Below are 18,693 nucleotides of genomic sequence, written 5' to 3'. Positions count from 1 at the left end.
AAGAGGGAGAGAGAAAGAGAGAGAGAGATAAAGAAGAGAGAGTTAGAGAGAGAGAAAAAAAGAAGAGGGTGTTAGAGAGAGAGAAGGAGGGAGTGAGAATGAGCGGGAGAGAGATACTAAGGAAATAGAGATCGAGAGAAGAAAGTGAAAGAGAGAGAAAATGAGAAAAATAGAGAAAAGACAGTGATAGAGAAAGAAAGAGGGAGAGAGAAAAAGAAGAGAGTGTTAGAGAGAGAGAGAGTGAAAAAAGAAGAGGGTGCTAGAGAGAGAGAGAGCAAGAGGGAGAGAGAGTGAGCGGGAGAGAGATACTAAGGAAATATAGATCGAGAGAAGAAAGTGAAAGAGAAAGAAAAAGTGAGAGAAAAGAAATATAAAGTGTGACAGAGAGAGAGAGTGGGCGGGAGGTAAAAAAGACAAACAGTGTTTGGTAATGAAAAATATGTAAATTATCGTCAAGATCGGGATAATTGCACTAAGAGAAACAATTTTTAATATAATAGTAAAGAGTAGTATTGGAAAAAAAATTCAACGCGTGGTTGTTCCTTCAAATCGGTTCAATACGATCGTGCAGGATCGCCTAAAACCCGGTCGGTTTGATTATTCGTAGATGGCAAAAAAGCCATATGTGGGGGGACCGTGCTTCCAGAGTCAATCAGGGTGCCAGAGGAGGGTTCGTCCAATTGTGAGTAATGGCGTTGACGTCATTAGGTAGTGACGTGACCGGCCGAGATGCCTTGTTACAACTCCCATGGTTGTTAGACTAACAGCAATCCGGGCCAAACCGCATTCGCCACAAATATAGAAGTGTCTGCTGCCCGGCTGCTCCCTTGGAACCGCAGGACACCGCGACCGATTGGATACGTGCTTTGGGGGACTGGCACCTTTCTAAACATTTCTACCATAAGTGGAAAAGTTCCACCTTCATTTTAACGCTATCCCTCAAAATATTCTCTAGCAAATGGTTACCCATAACGACTATATTTCTGCAACCATACATTGAATTGTATAAATTGTTCACTCATAGTGAAAATCTACTTTTACTCGTAGAATAAAAAATATTCTTTTGTATGGCAATACTTTAAGCTAAATCTTTTTTGTCTTTAGAAAGTAGATGAAAAATTAAATACCGGGGCGTCGGTGGCCGCAACAGTTTAGGCGTTGACACGGCGCTCATCACTGTTAGGTAAAGGTCCCGGGTTCGAATCCAGCGGCCCTGCATTCAAACCAGACGTACTTACAAATGAACTTTTTATCAAAAACACCGGCACCCCGAGGGTTGATATAACCTCGTAAAAAAAAAAAAATCCGCGGTCGTGTGTTAAATTCCCACCATCGCTTTTAGAACTTCATGACTCTTCCCAACTCCTAAATATGGTACTCTAGATAATATGACTTCGGGATGGTTAGGGATATGAAATGGATTTGAATATGAAATGGAATAAAGCCACCATGTTATTTATATGATATACAATTTATGTTTCGATTAAATAATTAACAAGTAAGAAAAATACCTGCTTACGTCGGCTATGTATAGCTGTATACGTGCTACAAGCTAATGAATCTTGAAGTCTTTTGCGTATGAACAATTTGTGGAAATATGGGTTGGATGCGACTTATTTAATTGGAAGGGGCGGTTGTCATGCGGAACGTAAACCACAGTTTGTACATATATCTTTGTCTAGTGCGTCATATGGTTTCATACGTTACCATAGTCCCCCCAATATTTTGGTTGACCGGTATCTTTCATTATTAATACTTAAAATTATACATATAAATTCGAATATTTTATGCAGTTATTTTCATTTAGACGTTTCACCATCTTCACTGTTGAGTTTAAATACACAAATGAGAAAAGAGCACACAGCCCATCTACTGAGAATATATGGCAACAATAATAGGCAAGCCAAAATAATCAATAGCTGCTAAATTACAGATTTGATTCGATCGGGAGAGGAGCTCTCACGTATCAATTGCTCGATCGATAGATGACCATTGGAGGACCTGAATAGAAGAAGAGGGATGACACTCACCCGATTAAAAACATACGTACATTTACCATTTGGCCTAAGCCCACTTATTCGCCATGTAAAAAATGGCTGTTCGTTATGTACCACATAATGGAAGCGAGTCATTCCTTGGTTCTATCTAGAGAGCGAGTAGAAATGCCATCGGATATGATACTGCTTGAGTACTGCAGCTGGTTTTTTGGTCCCCTGTTCCGATTTTTGGAGAAAACCTTTTGTTGTTTATAGTACTTGATAAATATGCCGTCTTTTGTTTTTTTTTTTTTTTTTTTGTGTATTGATATTTAACTTATTATTATTGTGAAAATGTAATGTTTAAGGGCAGAAAAATGAGTACTTCATAGACCCGAAATAAGATTAGTTAGGTAAAGATAGCATTGAATGGTGAAGAGTGTCACAGGAAAGTAGACCACCATAATTGAGTATCCGTTATGCAGAGTGTGTGGTATGTAGAGTGAGAAAGAGTGGCCACACTCAAGATTTAAAATCTGCATGCGTTACAGACTGAAATTATCTAGATGTTATTAGCTCCCCGAGCGTAGCTTGACGTTCTGACGTTCGAACATCCAAAACCTGAGGATATTGATTCTCGCCTCGACAAGTCATAATTTCGATCCTGCACGCGTGAATATGTATGTACATGTGTTCAGAGTTAAATTTATTTAAATTAATAATCAGTAATCAAATAACAGGTTGATCATCCGGCAGAATCTGAGTGGAGAACACGACCTAGTACGTGTTAGGAATGTGATGTTGATATTATGAGAATGATGGTAGAACCGCTAACTGGTCATTGCAGATTCCAAAGAAATATTTACAAACACAAGCCTCTGCAGATAAAGCAAAGAAGAAGAAGACACGGAGGAGCATATCTTCTGTTGGTGCCAAGACCTATAGCTGATATTCCTTCTACTGGGAGGGAAACCCAGACTTGGAGAGTCCTGGGCGAAGATTTGGGATCTGATAAAAAGGATTAATCTTAGTGGAGATGCTACGTAGACCAATATTGGTAAAGTTGCTTAAGGTCAGAATGGGGCAGATTACTTTTAACCTGAACATTAACCAATCAGATGACAAAATGATCTCACAATAATTTCATTTATTGCAATGGATTTTACTTTATCTTATCCCATAGAAAAAATTATATTACCTTATAACTGATTGTGTTAGGTAGTAATAGAAATCTGCTGATTGTCCGATAGTTCGTGGATAATTTCTAATTAATTATAGATAATTCAAAATGGAACAAAACTCTGAAATTTATTTCACATATAATCTATAATGGGGCGAAGCGGAAAGAAAGAGAAAATTGAGAACTAGAGAAATCGTGTGGTTTCTGCTTTCTGCAGTACTAGAGTTTTCTTTAGATCGCTTTGATCGATTTGCTGATTTTCATACTTTAGGCATTAATTTTTCAAACTTTTTGTGGTAGTTTTCTTTTTCATCTTTCATTTCTGCCAACGTTTTGACTGCGTAGCAGGTTTCCGTCTGTGTCGCTTTAGTCAACGTCTTTGCTACTCTCGTTATGGTATAACTCGGTGTCTCGGCTGATCTCTGTGATATCATAAGTTGGCCTGTGGGTGTCCACCATTTTTTGTTGGGTGGTCCCATACCGTGCACTATATCGTAATCGTGGCATAGTCCCAGCCTAAGGGCTCTTTTTCGTTTCGCCATCTCTTGTTCAACATAACGACACTTTCGGGCATCCATGTTGCCCATGAAGAAGGCGTCATCCTTCTCTTTCAACTGGAGGGTAGTTCCTGGTGAAAATATTACTGTAGCGTTACTAGATATTCTCTCCTTGAAAACTAACGTTTGCTGTGCTGCTGGTTTTTCGTAATGATATTTCTCTAATAGATTTCCAGTTCCATCGACATATTTGCCGTCTATTTCTAATATTTTACCATTATCATCTCGGAGTAAGTTATTTGCGTCGACACGATGTCCATTTTTCATTACAGCTGTTCCATCTTTGTTGTACAACAAATTGTCTTTCCCGACGTAATGTCCATTCTTTTTCATTAACTTTCCGTTTTTATCGCGAAGTAAAAAGTTCTTTTCCGGACTTATTACGTCTTTTTCGGAATATATTTCTTTACTTATTGTAGTACCGTCTTTATCTTGCAATGACATATTGATATCAAGAAAATAGCCATCTTTCGTTAGGGGTTCATCATTGTTATCACGTAACAACATGTTTCTATCTACATTATGTCCGTTCTTCTTGATGGCATTTCCTTTATGATCTTTCAAAAGACCATCCTTGCCAACATAAAATTTATTATCTACCATTTCCAAATTCCCATTTTTGTCACAGATAAGTCCATCTTTATTCACAAACTTACCGTCTTCTTGTACCAACGGTTCGCCGTCCCTGTTACACAAAATGCCCTTTTTATTCACATAATTGTTGTCGACCATTAACAAGTGGCCTTCATTGTCGCAAAGAACACCGTCTTTATTTATATTATGACCAAAAGAAGTGGCCAAATTTCCTTTCTCATCACATAAAATGTTGTTCGGACTCAAAAACAAATCGCCGGCTTGAACTAGATTGCCGGTAGAATCGCACAACACTCCTTCTTTATTGACAAAACGACCATTCTTTTTTATAGGCGTCCCATTTATGTCGCATTTTAAACCGTCCTCCCTAATGTAAGCATTGTCTTGTAGCTTAGGTTTGCCCATCTCGTCACACAATATTCCATCTCTATTTACAAAAAAGCCTTGACTTTGTTTTAAGTTTCCATCCAGGTCTGTCAACAAACCATCCTTGTTTATCGCGTAACCATCTTGAATAACAACATTACCATCCTTGGTGCAGAGTTGTCCCTTCGCGTTTATTACATAATCATCCACTGTTATTAGTTCTCCACCATGTGTTCTGAGGAAACCATCAGCACCGATGTTGCAGTTGAACGAAGTAACTAATTTACCGTCGTCATCAATGTATAAACCGTTCTGAGAAATGTAATATCCGTCTCTCTTTGCAGGTCTTCCATCGTTATATACAAGAATTCCGTCTTTATTAACGCGAAATCCTTCTATGCCGAGTACGAAATTTCCATCTTTGTCACGTGCGAACCCTTTCTTATCGACGAAATGCCCGTCCGGTGTAGTTATGTATTTCCCGGTGATACTATCTTTCTCGAACAACAATTCTGTCAGTTGAGAAGGAATTGCCTTTCGCACTCGGCCAAAGGCGTCTCTAACTGGTACCTGATTTTCATCGACCAAATACAGATTTTTATCAATTAAGTGATTTTCTTTAGTTCTTAAAACTTTTCCATCAGCATCTGCCAACAAACCACTGTCATTAATAAAAAAGCCTTGATATGTTTTGACGAATTCACCATTTGAATCCCGAAGAAGTCCATTCTTGTCCAAATAATGGTATCCGTCTTTTGATTTGACAAAATCACCATTTTCTTTTACCAACATACCGTCTTTGTTCACAAAATGACCATTGACAACTAACCTTTCCCCATTTTTATTCAACAACAAACCTTCCTGGGAAACGACATAGCCATCTGTAGTTACCATGTTACCACCTTTGTTTACGTAAAAGCCATTATTTACGACCAGGTCACCATCTTCGGTTCTCAAAAGTCCCTCTTTGTCGACAAAATATTCATCCTGTCTGACCAATCTGCCTTCAGTATCTCTCAAGTACCCGTTTTTGTCAACCGTATAACCATCCTCGGTTACTACCAATTTCCCATTGGCGTCTTTCATGAGTTCATCAGATGTCACTTGTGTAAGGACCGGATGAGGATACGACCATTTTGAATCATGTCTTTTTATTTTATCGCCTTGCGCTTTCGCTTTGGAAAATTGTTTTTGGAAATCTGTGTCGAAACTTCCTACTAATTTTTCCTTATTTTCGGTAACTGTATCGATCGAAGAGGGCAACTCCATGGGGATTGAATAAATATGTGCGCCTCCTCCACCATTTAAATCAGGCATGGAATAGCTACGGAAAGGCAATTTCGACGGGTCCGTAGGTATCGACAGTCGTTTTTTTGTTGTCACTTTTTCGCCTTCCGGCAAAGATATTGATTTGGTTACCTTTATCTTGCCCTTAAATAATTTAGAATGGCGTTCCTTGATAACTTTGAAATGAGGAGAACTCTCATCAAGTAAGGGGCGATAATCGGTTCTTTTGCCAATTTGGTTTCCTGGAAAAAAACAACAAAAACAACAATTTAATACCCAATACTCATAATAATAAAAAGAAATCTGGAGAATACCTCACTGGCACTCTCAACACGACACACAAGAATGACACATCTACACGGAAAACAGATACTTCGAGTGAGTACAAATACTTTGATTGAATCTAAAATTTTCTAGCATTGTATAAATTCATTCTTTTTTAAATCTATTTTTTTAAACTTTTTATTTGTTTTTTACAACTGCATTCTTCGACGCAACAAGTAAAACAGATAGTATTTACATATAAAATTATTAACGGTAGCTTGAAAGCTTAAACAATTACCATCCAGTGATGGTAGCCGTTAGTCAATCAATACGATGAGCGAGATGTACTCCATCGTAGGAGACCGATGTCAATTGTTAAGGTTGTGGCGCCACCGACGCTTCAGTCTTCTGTTAGTATTATTAGGTAATGTGGTGGATGACAGGTTTTTGACGAAAGGGTTCGGATGGAGGAGTAGTTTGGAATGGAACGTTTTGTAGCGGGATTGGGCTAGTTCGGTAACAAAAGGGACATTTAGGTCGCTATGGATGGTGTGATTGGATACATAGAAAGGGGCTTGTACTATTGCTCTGAGGATTTTAGATGAAGGGATTGGATTCGATTGAGGTTGGAACGCTTAGCAGTACCGTAAAGTTCAAGTCCGTGTCCAAATGGGGGCCAGGAGGGCAATGTAAAGTTTTCTTTTGTTTGTTAGTGAGAGTTTTGATCGTCTGTCGAGTAGTCGTTTAAGCATGAAATATCGTATATTACAGTCAGTGCGCTTAAGTCGTGTATGGGGGTTCCACGTCAGTCGTTTGTCCAGGTAGAGTCCGAGGTATCGTACATGGTTCGCAATTGGGATGGGGACGTTGTTGGGGTTTACTGGTGGGAGTGTTTTCTTGTTTAGAGTAAATATTATGTTCGTTGATTTGGTTTCGTTGATCTTGATTCTCCACCGACGGAGCCAGCATTCTAGGGTGTTAAGGTGATTTTGAAAATTACGGGAAGAAGTGAAAGGATCTTTATCAGGAGAAAGGATTGCGGTATCAACGGCAAACGTGAAGGTGCTAGTGTTAGGTTGCGTAGGTAGGTCGGAGGTATAAATTGAATAAAGGAAAGGAGCGAGCACGCTGCCCTGCGGGACACCTGCAAGAATAGTATGGATAGACAATGAATTTTTGTGGGATACTTGGAAGTAACGATCGCTAAGATAGGATTTTAGGATAAGGTAATAGGTTGCGGGTAGGATGTTCTTGAGCTTCCACAGCAGCCCAGAGTGCCACACTCGGTCAAAGGCTTGGTGTATATCCAAGAACACACCCGGGCAATATTGTTTTAGCTCAAGGGATGTGGAAATAACGTGGATTATGCGTTTTTAAATCTAAAAATTTTTCTAGTATTGAATAAATTCATTTTTTTCACATCCTACATGTACATGTAAAATTTAAAAAATATTAATACCAGGCCCTGAAGATGATCTCAATAAAGATCTAAACGATGGCATGATAAAGAAAATGTTTTTCTAAAACTTACGTAACACCAGACCGCACATCACGATGTCCAAAATTATACTTTGCATATCTTCGAATTTCTTTTAGCTAGAAGCTTTAATCCAATTCCCATAATATAAATACCTTGACATGTTTAGTGGGTATAATAAATTTAAAGGTAAAATAATCAATTTGACTATTGCAATACATCAATCACCATGCTATGGTAAGTAAAGGATTTAATTAAACTATTTTCCTAATCTCATTTCATCAATTGCCGGAAAACATTTTTATATGAATTTTGACTGAAAAATGAGGTAAGGGAAGTGTTACTTACGTGAGAACGTAACTACAAAGTAGACCTCTCTCGGCTTAAGCAGAAGAAGGCCACTCTCTCCCAGATCAAGCTGACTTAATTCAAGAAAATCACCATTCCCATTTGTCAAATCAAATTCACCTGAAAAATAGTCTACTTGTAAATAATAACTGGCGTAGTTTAAAAAAAAAATTACATTTATTACATTCTATATTTTATTTACATTATGTAGGCTGTATTTACAGTATTTACAAATGGCATTAGGCCATCTGTCGTGAGGGGTGTTAACAACGATTATTTTTATTCCAACTGCAAGTTATTCGCTAAGACTAATCTTCGTTTAGTAAGTCGCACGGCCAGCTTGTCTTCAGCAGTCTGGTCTGGTGGGATTATAGGGGTAGTTTCTATTTGATAAGGATTGGGAAACTCGATTGGGAAGAGAAGAAAATTTTCCAGCTTTCCCACTAGAGGGATTTTAAGGTCATTGTGAAGTGTAAATTGGAGGGTAGAAAGATGCATTGACTGTGTGTGGTTCTGAGGACCTTGGATTGGAAGTACTGTATTCTTTGGATGTTGGACGGTTTAGTGGTACCCGTTCTAGTCCATACGTCCATATATATATTATGGGAGATGCGAAGACCCGAGGGGTTAAATGCCTGGGTAGAGTCGTACCCCACCCTAAAAGGTCCGGGACTTGGTCGGCTCACGCGTTCGCATAAACCTCTTGGACCTGTTCACAAACCCCAAGATTTTGAACCTTTTAATCTCGGGGAGTGACCTGGTGATGTCCTCTCCTTCAAAAGTTCTAAATCTAGATCTAACATACCTATCACACTCTGCGAGGTACTGCCTTGCCGTTTCTTATTTTATTTCGCAAAAACGACAAAAGGGTTCTGGAAGAATACCCATTACGGAGAGGTGTCTTCTCAGTGGGCAGTGGCCAGCCAGGATACTTGTCAGCCTCCTAATTCCCTTCCTTGAGTTAGAAAATAGCCATTTCGATTCTGCTGGTTTGATCTCCTTAACAAACTCTTTCGATTTCCTGTGTCCGGGGTACAGATTCCATTCCTTAAGGAATTGTTTCATGCCCCAGCTTTTAATACTCTCTTTAGCTTGGTCTCTCGCTTCCAGATTGGTTTAATCCATTATATTTCTTAGTCCGATTGACCAAATAACTTCTTTCAATTAATTAATCTTTATGTAAGGTATTGGTTGAAATGAAAAAATCAGTGTCACGAGCGGATTCGAATCCACGACCTCGGCTAAATACGCCGGTTCTGTACTACTTGAGGTATCGTGACTTCGATCCACTCGGACACCAACTTCCCATCTCAATCCACCTTTCGAATTTTCCATCCTTTTTGCCATATTTCAAATGTCGTGTAATCAGGATTCTCGGCGCCAAATGGAAAGGTCACGGAGAGCTTTAGTGAAGATATACTTCGTTTTACTTATTAAATCCATTATATTTCTTGTCCATTTGACAAAATAACGTCTTTCAATTAATTAATCTTTATGTAAGGTATTGGTTGAAATGAAAAAAATAGTGTCACGAGCGGGATTGGTTGAGATGGGAAGTTGATGTCCGAGTGAATCGAAGTCACGATAGCTCAAGTGGAAGAGCAGCGCGTATTTAGCCGAAGGTTGTGGGTTCGAATCCCGCTCGTTGGTGTGGTTTGATTAAGCCTTCCTTCAATGTTAACTCTGTCAATTTTGATTCTAGTCGCCATTCGTATATTTATAAAAAAAACAGTTCTAATCTAATAGATAACTATCGCATGTTAAGCTTTGTTATAATAATAATAATCTTCACTATTATAATAACAATCTATTATAATAACAATTAATTTGTAAACCCAAGATTATTTTGAGATCATAGATGCGGTCTGGTGTGACGTAGGTTTAGAAAAAGATTTTCTTTATCGTGCTAACGTTTCGATCTTTATTGAGATCATCTTCAGGGCCCAAGATTTATAAACATTTTTAAAATTATTCAAATACATGTAGGATGTGAAAAAATAAATGTATAAAATGCTAGAAATTTTAGAATCAAAGTATTTGTACTCACTCAAAGTGTTTGTTTTCTGTGTAGATGTGTCATTATTGGGTGTCGTTTTGAGACGTTAATATCATTAATCCAATTCAACATCAATAACATACAAATATCGTACAAAACATATAATAAAACATATAAAACAATCATTATTTTCTCTCGTCGAACATTTCTACATAGTCCAGTTCTTCAACCATTTGGCTTTCCTTTCCCTAATTACCCTGTGTATATAATACAAAAAGATAATCAGGCTGAACCTTTACCCATTCTTTCCCATTGTCGGCTCATTTCACCTCAAAGAAACCGACTCCTCATATAAAAATGTTTTTTTTTTTATCGCTACTTCCTTACTCACCCCTTCAAAATCCAACATATACATACATAAAACATCAATATCTCACTGGCACTCTCAACACGACACACAATAATGACACATCTACACAGAAAACAAACTCTTTGAGTGAGTGCAAATAGTTAGAGTCTAAAATTTCTATCATTGTATAAATTCATTTTTTCACATCCTTCATGTCTTTGTTTAATTTAAACAATTTTTATTAATCCCAGGCTCTGAAGATGATATCGATAAAGATCGAAGCGTAGGCACGATAAAGAAAATGTTTTTCTGAACCTACGACTCAACAGACCGCATCTCAAAATAATCATTAATTAACGGTCACTAAACACCACACACTTTTGTTAGAGGTTTAAAAATGTTTTATTGTAATCAAATTTATTTGATTAGGCAGGCAATGTAACGTGTAAGTTTACTTCTTCAATTCTTAATTTATTGATGTATTGTATGCTTAATTGTTATTGTAAGCCTAAATTGTTGTAATTGCCTTTATACCCTGAAGAGGACTGGAAGAAAGGTCGAAAGCTTGGCGTGAAGGTACAATACTCACTTCTTTCTGACAGCATCCCTGATCCGCAACAAATTGGTATTCTCGATTGCATGTTCAATCAGTTGTGAAAAACATTTTCAGCTTTTTAACTGCGAAGCTTCATGAATGTAGGGGGAACTAGATTCTTCTTGCGGCACTCCATGTCAGACAAAGAAGAAATCCGTATGATCAGAATAATGGAAGTATCAAGGAAAAGCACCCAAGTCTTTTTTCCGAATTGAAGGCTCTCATCCCCTGAATCAAATCCTGATCTTAACATCCTTGCCCAGTTGAGTAGTTATTACCAATAGAGAAAAGATATTTTTTAACTTTTGAAAAACTTGTTTTGGTAGTTGGGTGCATTTTTTCTTCATCGGGCATTCCCGTGCTAGATGCGACAAAAAAAGCAAATTGAAATACTATAAGTGAAGAATGTATGTGTTCATATATCATATTTATGTATCTGTCGAATAATTGAGCTGGTGTTAACAATAGTTCACGTAGGAGATTACCTATTCTTCTTGACAGCCATATTTTCATTTGCGTAAAATTTAACATAACCTCATTGGGTGAATTACTATTCTTCATTAAAGACCAATTAACACTGTCCATGTAGACTTTAAAAATAATACCATCTGTCTAATTTTAAAATGTATTTAAAAAATATACATAGATTAATATAGATAATCATTATCGGTATTGTAAACAATGGGACAACAATGGTTTTGTGAATTTTTGAAAACCTGATTTTACTAAAGGGATCGTAAATGTATTTTTTTTAATGTTGAAACATTTGTTCATATATTTTTTACGAGAACGAAGTAAAAATAAACATCGAAAGAACTGGCATACTTACGTTTTGGGTGAATTTTTAGGCTTATTCTTATATAATTTAAGATCAATTTCATGCAGCAGTTTGGATTGACCAACAGAGTTTTGTGATCTATCAACAGGTTTAAAAGTAGTAAAATGATTCGAGACAAAAACGTGAATCTTAAAATTTACCGTTGTACACCACGTAGACAATCATCGTAAAAGTATTTTATTTTTGAGTTAATCTTGAAAAAAAAATGTTTAAAACTACTCTAAACTACTAAACTACTACTTTTTTCATAAATGTACACTACAATAAAACATCTAATTCTACGTAATTTTCATATGCTCATTAATTTTTAGTAGTGAAATCATATCACTACCACATGGACTGATAAACAATGTTTTTTTACTCTAAAATAAATGGATGGAAGCGTTCGAAAATGATTGCCATTTCAGGCTCGTGCGAGGTCTGTCCTTTCCGTTTCTGCAGATCATCGTCGCAAGTGATATCGCCCTCGTGGAATTATTTCACACAATATCGATTAATGGAATGTCACAAAGTTTTTGCTTTTGTTTTCGTAAACCGGAGTTCCGGCCGGTACGTTTATGGAGTCACGCCTTTCTCCCAAGTCAAGACCCTTCTGTCACGGACGGCTGGAATTGATTGTATACCCGGACACGGGCTACAAGTGCAACATCATGCAAAAACACTTTTCGGACACGATGAAAAAAAAAAAAGTTTCAAACTCCCACCCTCGATTTACAAAGCGTTGGCTTAACTGGTTTGATTCATGTGGCTTTTACCGAACATATGTAGTTGAGTTTTCTTTTTCCCATTTATTAGTATCATAGAGGTTCACGTTTCTTGTTTTAGATCGTCCCATATCGAACTTATTCCTAGATGTTTTTTAAAGTGAAGTACGGAGGTAATACAGCTTACTTTGATTTTTATTATGATAAAATTGGATTTTTACTATTTTTCATCCGTTCCATTAGCTAGAATATCTGTTTACAATATTAAACAAAACCTATTAAATATTTTGTTCAATTACAACTATCAACGTGAGATAAATGTGCACAATCTCAACAACTTTTGAATAAAAATGAGAAAAACTTTTTTTTCGATAGGGTGAATCGGTTCAGGCAATTACTAATCGATAACTGTGAATATCAGTAGAATTACGAATGTCAAAATTGCAATTTATATTGCTATCTGATAAATCGACTATGATAATCAACACGGTATTGTCATTAAAACGGTGATATTTACATTTGTCATAAAAAGGACGTTATTTACGAATAAGTGCTTATTTTTCTGTAGTTGAATTGACATTTCACCTGGGCAAAAGACCAGCTGATTATCACTCGGTTGGAAACAGATTTATCTGTTGGAATAATTTATTATGTATTATCTGTTCTAAAATATACCTTGGGACGATAGTACAAAATATGTATTGTAGAAAACTGTGTGCAAAAAAAACTTGTCTTGAGCTGGTCAATCAATACCTCAGTGACATAAATTTTTTAATCGTATGTACGTTTGTTTTTGTATGTATGTTCTTTATTATTATATATAGTGGGGCCAGACACATCGACCTATCAAATATCAAACTCATCGGGCTCGAGTGAAAATTTATGAGATGTATAGCTGTTTTTATTGGGCTGAACGAAAGGAGTAAAAGATAAAAAAGTTCTTATTTGTTTCGCTAACCTTATATCGAGTACGTAAGTTATTAGTATAGACGTAGAGACCGTGCGTAATAGCAAATACTGAGGGCCAATATGAATAATAAACTCTGGTGGGTGAATGTGATTTATTAACTTGAATGGTAACGTGATTCTTCTTCAATTACCACGACGAATATCGAGTACTTCAAATGTGATTGTGATTTACTAGCAAAAATGGACAAATTTCTTCCAACATTACCCCGACGAATGTCAAGTACTCTGGAGCAGTGTGATGACGTCTGGGTGAATGTAATTTATTAGCGCGAATATAAGGGATACTTTCTTAATTGAGTATTCTCCTGCAGAATGAATGTTAATGAGACCGTGTTTTTAAATGTACATATTGTTATTATACGTGTAATGTTTGTGTGTTCGTTATGCTATCGTTGACTGACTACGCCCTAAGGTAGGGAGAGGCTGGCAATTGGGTAGAGAAATAAAACAGTTAGTTACCATAACACCCCCAACTTAATTGACATAAATATACTTGACCTCAACGTCAGAAGCCATTAATTGGAAGGAATAAAATACGAGAAGGAAAAGAGCGGCTAAGAGAAAGAGGGCTGGAGATGCCTAATGTACTTGGCCGGCCCTAAATCTGATATAAATGTTGCTGTTTATACAATTCTGACAGATCTGTCGGATCATTGCCAGGTGAGGAGGTGAGCTACTGGCTTTCCGTTTTATGAGGTTCATTCTCATAGAATTTTCCCTTTTCACCTAACTCTTTAGCTTTCAGTGTATTTAGGCTATTAGTGGCTCTTACCAGTGGTAGAACTATATGCCATCTAGTCTGGACTAGAATACATTTTAGTCTGCGTTTATACTACCTGCAATGCGATGCGATGTGAGTGTTTACGCTAGGGCAATGCGAAAGTAGCCGGCCAACAACTCTTCTGTAGCTTTTTAGACTGCTAAACTCCTTCGCCTCGCTCCGATACATACATATTATTTGAGTATGCATTGAAATTCCACATTTTATAGACGTCAGATTAAGTGCGTATTGACTGGGAGATTGATGATGACGTTTCTGATACCACGAAAACATTGTAATCATTGTTTCTCCAAGGTGTTTTTTTAATTAATTGTGATAACCTTTGGTTAGTTTGTATGTTATTAGATATTTGTCTTACACCATCGACCCGCCGCTTAAATTGTTCAAAAACTTAAAAAAATAACACGTTCGAAATCAACAATAATTGCAATTTGTGCTACGTTTACTTGAGCTACGTAAAGTACAGTCAAAGAACCCGATCACAAAAGCTGTCGAATGCCATTTCAATACAATCCAAAAACATATACACAATAAATGCATATAATCGATCGTATTAACCAAACAATAAAAATTTACCGTACTGTCCAAAGAATTTTTTGTGAGGCAAACACGCATTCATCTCCCATTCGAATCTAGAAAAGAGTGGGGCGTGTAAAACTTAAAAATTGAAAAGCTCTAATATACTAAACTAAATTCATTTGTTTTAGTGGACCAGACAGTGCTTGTAAATCCAAACTGTATTGTGAAATTGATATATGAGTATTTAAGGATAACAGCTTCGGTTCCAGATGATAGTGAGTATAAATATTAAATTTGATATAAACCGTTGATATATACATAATTTTACCACCTTTATTTTAGTGGAGATCGATTTGTACGACGAGAATGGAAAAGCGTCCGAGTTATATGCTACGCGAGTTAATGTAAATGGATTAACGAAATTTACTCCTAGGGCTACCTATTATCTTGTGATATTTGAAAGTAATTAACTCATTTTGTATATTTTATAGTTTGGTTTGAAAAAGTTAATGGTTAAATTTGTTGATTTTAGAAGATCAAACAGGAAGGATTTCAAGCGCAATTATAGGGGCTCAAAAGAACACTAAAGCTTACAAAAACATTTTAATCAAATTATTCGGAAATAAAAGGCAAAGTGGAAGAAGTATTACTTCGCGAAAAAGTGGTTTACTTAAAAAAAAAACATCTAAAACATCTTTTAGCAGTAATGATGGTTTTGAATTAAAACAAACGTTCTCGGAAGAAATCGGACATGGGCCTGGAGGTGACGCTCATAGCTTGTTGAAAGTGGCACTATCATCGGAAAGCACTGGTTCATATGTCGGGAGAGCAATCGAAAATGGTGAAGAAATGCCGCGTTTTTATGGCCGGATTGTGTACAGTGAAGATATGCCGCATTTTTATGGGCAGATTGTGTACAAAGATGACGGTACGCAGTTGGTCGACGAAGAAGGTGCGCCCCTCCTTCTATTGCTCGGAAGCGATCTCACACCGATAACCAATGCCGACGGTTCTTCCTTATACGCTGCTGGAGGTGTATTACTATCGGGGAGTGACAATAAACCATTGGTTGGACTCGATGGAAGAAGCTTATTCAGTACCGAGGGTCAAATGGTGCGCAATTACGACGGTACTGTATTTAAGGACGAAGAAGGGCAGCCTGCTTTTCTCACCCCTGGAAAAGTATTAAAAGACTCAGAGGGGCATGTTCTGTACAGTGCACATGAAAAGACGATTCTTGGGAGTTCGGGTCAATATGCCATTGGACTTGATGGGCGTAATTTGCAGCAAGAATCTAGAATATATCAACAGTCGTCACAAGAAAATATCGAGTACGTGTCAAAACCTGTCCTGGACGTCACTGGATCGCCTATTTTCGACAAAGACGGAAACCCAGTATATACCACCTTGTTGCCTCACTTTGGGGATGACGGCAAACCTATTTTAGACGAGGATGGCCGGCAGTTATATGTTGAGGCGAATCCGTTGTACGGTCCGGATAAAATGCCAGTACAGCTTCCAAATGGATCACTCCTTTATGTAGGGGAATTGAAAAGATTATATACTTCTAAAGGTAAAGCTGCTGCGGATAATACTGGTCGACCGTTATATAGTGGTAACGTGAAAGTCCTTTACGGAGCTAAGGGGAAACCGATTGTTGGGAACCACGGGAAAGTGTTATACGGTCACGCCAAGAAAATTATGCGCAGACCGGACGGCGGCGTTTTGAAAACAAAAGAGGGAACAGTTATGCATTGGCCATCAAAACGACCTCTTTACACTAAGGGCGATGTGATAATTTATGGTGGAAACAGTCGTCGTCTAAAAGAAAAAGACGGTAAAACTCTCGCTTGGCCGGATGGTAAACCAAAATACGGAGTAGTGGGTGACCTCAAGTTTACGTCAGACGGCCAAATCGCGCTTGGGCCTGATGGATTGCCAATATATTTGCCACCTGGACGTAATATGTTCGGGCTCGATGGAAATCCGATAAGCGGCCTGAATTGGACGAAACTCGTCGATCGAAGTGGAAGGCCGATGTACGATGAAAAAGGCCGGCCGCTTTATGGAGTTGATGGCGATGCGTTGTATGGACCTTCCTCACAAAAACCGATGTTTAATCAAAAGGGTGAAATTCTCAAAGGCGAAGATGGAAAACCAATGTACTGGCCCGACGATTCCTTGATATACAACGCGGAAGGAGAATTCCGCGATTTGTTCTACGGGAAACCTATAATACAGAACAACGGCAAACTGCTTCTTGACGCTAAAGGTGCTCCAGTTATGGCACCACATTTTGAAGGTATGACAAAGGCCTACATGTACAAGCCTGCAGAAGATCCTACTAATTGGGTAACTAAAGGGCCATCACATAAAGCTCAAATAAAAGACGCAGACATTTATCCAAATGCTGCTACACAATCTTGGATGTGGAATAAACCAAAATCCCAAGGAGATGAATGGATTGCTAGACACCTCATTCCTAGGGATACATTCACTAAAGACACGTTGAGACATCCTTTTTCGAAAAAGGATGTACAAACCAATGAGCCACCTGTAAATTATTATCCGGTCGATAAAGTGAAAGACACGGCCTCGGTCGATGGAGGTGGTGATTGGGCAGTAATCGATCCAAAATGCATTAAAAGAATTTCAGAGTTGCAAAAAAGACCCCAAACTACCCCCTCATACAATTCAGCCAAAATGACAGATGCCGACTATCTACTTCTCTTGCATCCTCATATGGGAAAATTTAAGCAGAGTCACGGAACATACCTGTAAAAATATCATAAGAAATAATGTAACGGCATTCGATAAGCAACCATGTCTGGTATTTACTTTCATCGTTTTCTGGTGTACTAGTAAACAAACAGTAATATTTTTACACAAATAAACGTGTCACCTGCAGATTCTTCAAGATATACTTTGTCACCTTCTAAGTCCACAAACTGCTTATACATTTATACGGCAATATTTACAAAAATATCATTATAAAGATAACTAGCTAAGTTCCTATATATGTTTTTGTTAGAACGAAAGATAACCAGAAAAGGTAATGCTTCATCAATTTTCCCGTTATTTGTTTATCAATGTTGTTTGTTTTCCAAAACTGTTTGTAAATATTTATTTTACATGAAGTCATTACTGGGTTTAGAGAGGGATGAGGCGCTAAGGCTATGTCGGTGGAAGCAAGTTGACCACTGGAATTCAATTAGAGAGTATGTCTGTAAACTGTAAACCGCATCTGTAATCGAGTCAAAGCCAGCGAAACTCCGACGACAGTTAAGTAGTTGTGCTAAATCAAACGTTTGCAAGTATATGGCCTAATAAACAAACTTGCGGAGGGATGCTATTGAAGCTTAAATTATATTAAGCTTTTACGATTGGGATTCGGTGATGTATTAAAATGGTTCTTTCTTTTAGTATGATTAAAAAATGTTTTATACGTTTGGAATAATAATCGAAAGGACTTAAACAGGCAAAAATCCGTACTGTATTGAATAATAGATAGACCGTCATACTTCATATACATATCTTCCTCTTAGTTGAACATCGATTTAATGCCAACACATTTTCATTTGGTTTATGAGTTATAACGTTGATTTCATAAAGCCCGCTATTTCTCCCCACCATGGGGACGAATAGAAAAGATAGACCTAGTGTAAGAGGAGATAGGGCTGACCGGCCCATTCTTGTTGAAGAAAAAGTGAGAAGAAAAACGTGGCCCGTATTAAGTTTTAAAATTGATTATAAAGTGTTATCAGTTTATGTTTTTTGATTTTAATTTAGTTAAAGGTACATTGTACACAACACACACAGTAAGTGTTTCTGTTTGTGCATGCACAAGAATTTTGGTTAATTTTTCCTTTGTGTATTTTTCTTATTCTTATTGT

At 37.4% G+C, this 18,693-nt stretch overlaps 2 protein-coding genes across 4 annotated transcripts; one reads left to right on the top strand and one right to left on the bottom strand.

The window, feature by feature from the left end:
• Positions 1-3,265: 3,265 nt before the first annotated feature.
• Positions 3,266-12,134, bottom strand: LOC106672303. 3 transcript variants are annotated; one of them, XM_014403622.2, is made up of 4 exons: positions 11,968-12,134; positions 11,819-11,905; positions 8,050-8,169; positions 3,266-6,202 (listed from the first exon to the last, which is right to left on the bottom strand). In XM_014403622.2, exons 1-4 carry the CDS (start codon positions 11,990-11,992, stop codon positions 3,417-3,419), a joined length of 3,018 nt encoding a protein of 1,005 aa, XP_014259108.1. In that variant the 5' UTR covers positions 11,993-12,134; the 3' UTR covers positions 3,266-3,416. The 3 variants fall into 3 exon arrangements, with proteins under 3 accessions (XP_014259108.1, XP_014259109.1, XP_014259110.1); XM_014403623.1 differs by lacking the exon at positions 11,968-12,134 and adding an exon at positions 10,984-11,350 and having other exon boundaries at positions 11,819-11,906; XM_014403624.1 differs by lacking the exons at positions 11,819-11,905; positions 11,968-12,134 and adding exons at positions 10,984-11,350; positions 11,475-11,579.
• Positions 12,135-12,572: 438 nt separating this feature from the next.
• Positions 12,573-17,719, top strand: LOC106672304 (mesocentin-like). Its single transcript, XM_014403625.2, has 4 exons — positions 12,573-12,704; positions 14,989-15,075; positions 15,143-15,262; positions 15,333-17,719. Exons 1-4 carry the CDS (start codon positions 12,680-12,682, stop codon positions 17,579-17,581), a joined length of 2,481 nt encoding a protein of 826 aa, XP_014259111.1. The 5' UTR covers positions 12,573-12,679; the 3' UTR covers positions 17,582-17,719.
• Positions 17,720-18,693: the final 974 nt, after the last annotated feature.

This window comes from Cimex lectularius, unplaced genomic scaffold (genome assembly GCF_000648675.2).
Source record: "Cimex lectularius strain Harlan isolate CLEC.00 unplaced genomic scaffold, Clec_2.1 scaffold161, whole genome shotgun sequence".
Classification (NCBI taxonomy): Eukaryota; Metazoa; Arthropoda; class Insecta; order Hemiptera; family Cimicidae; genus Cimex; species Cimex lectularius.
The sequence above is the reverse complement of the archived record's forward strand: the minus strand, read 5'-3'. Positions and strand labels throughout refer to the sequence as shown.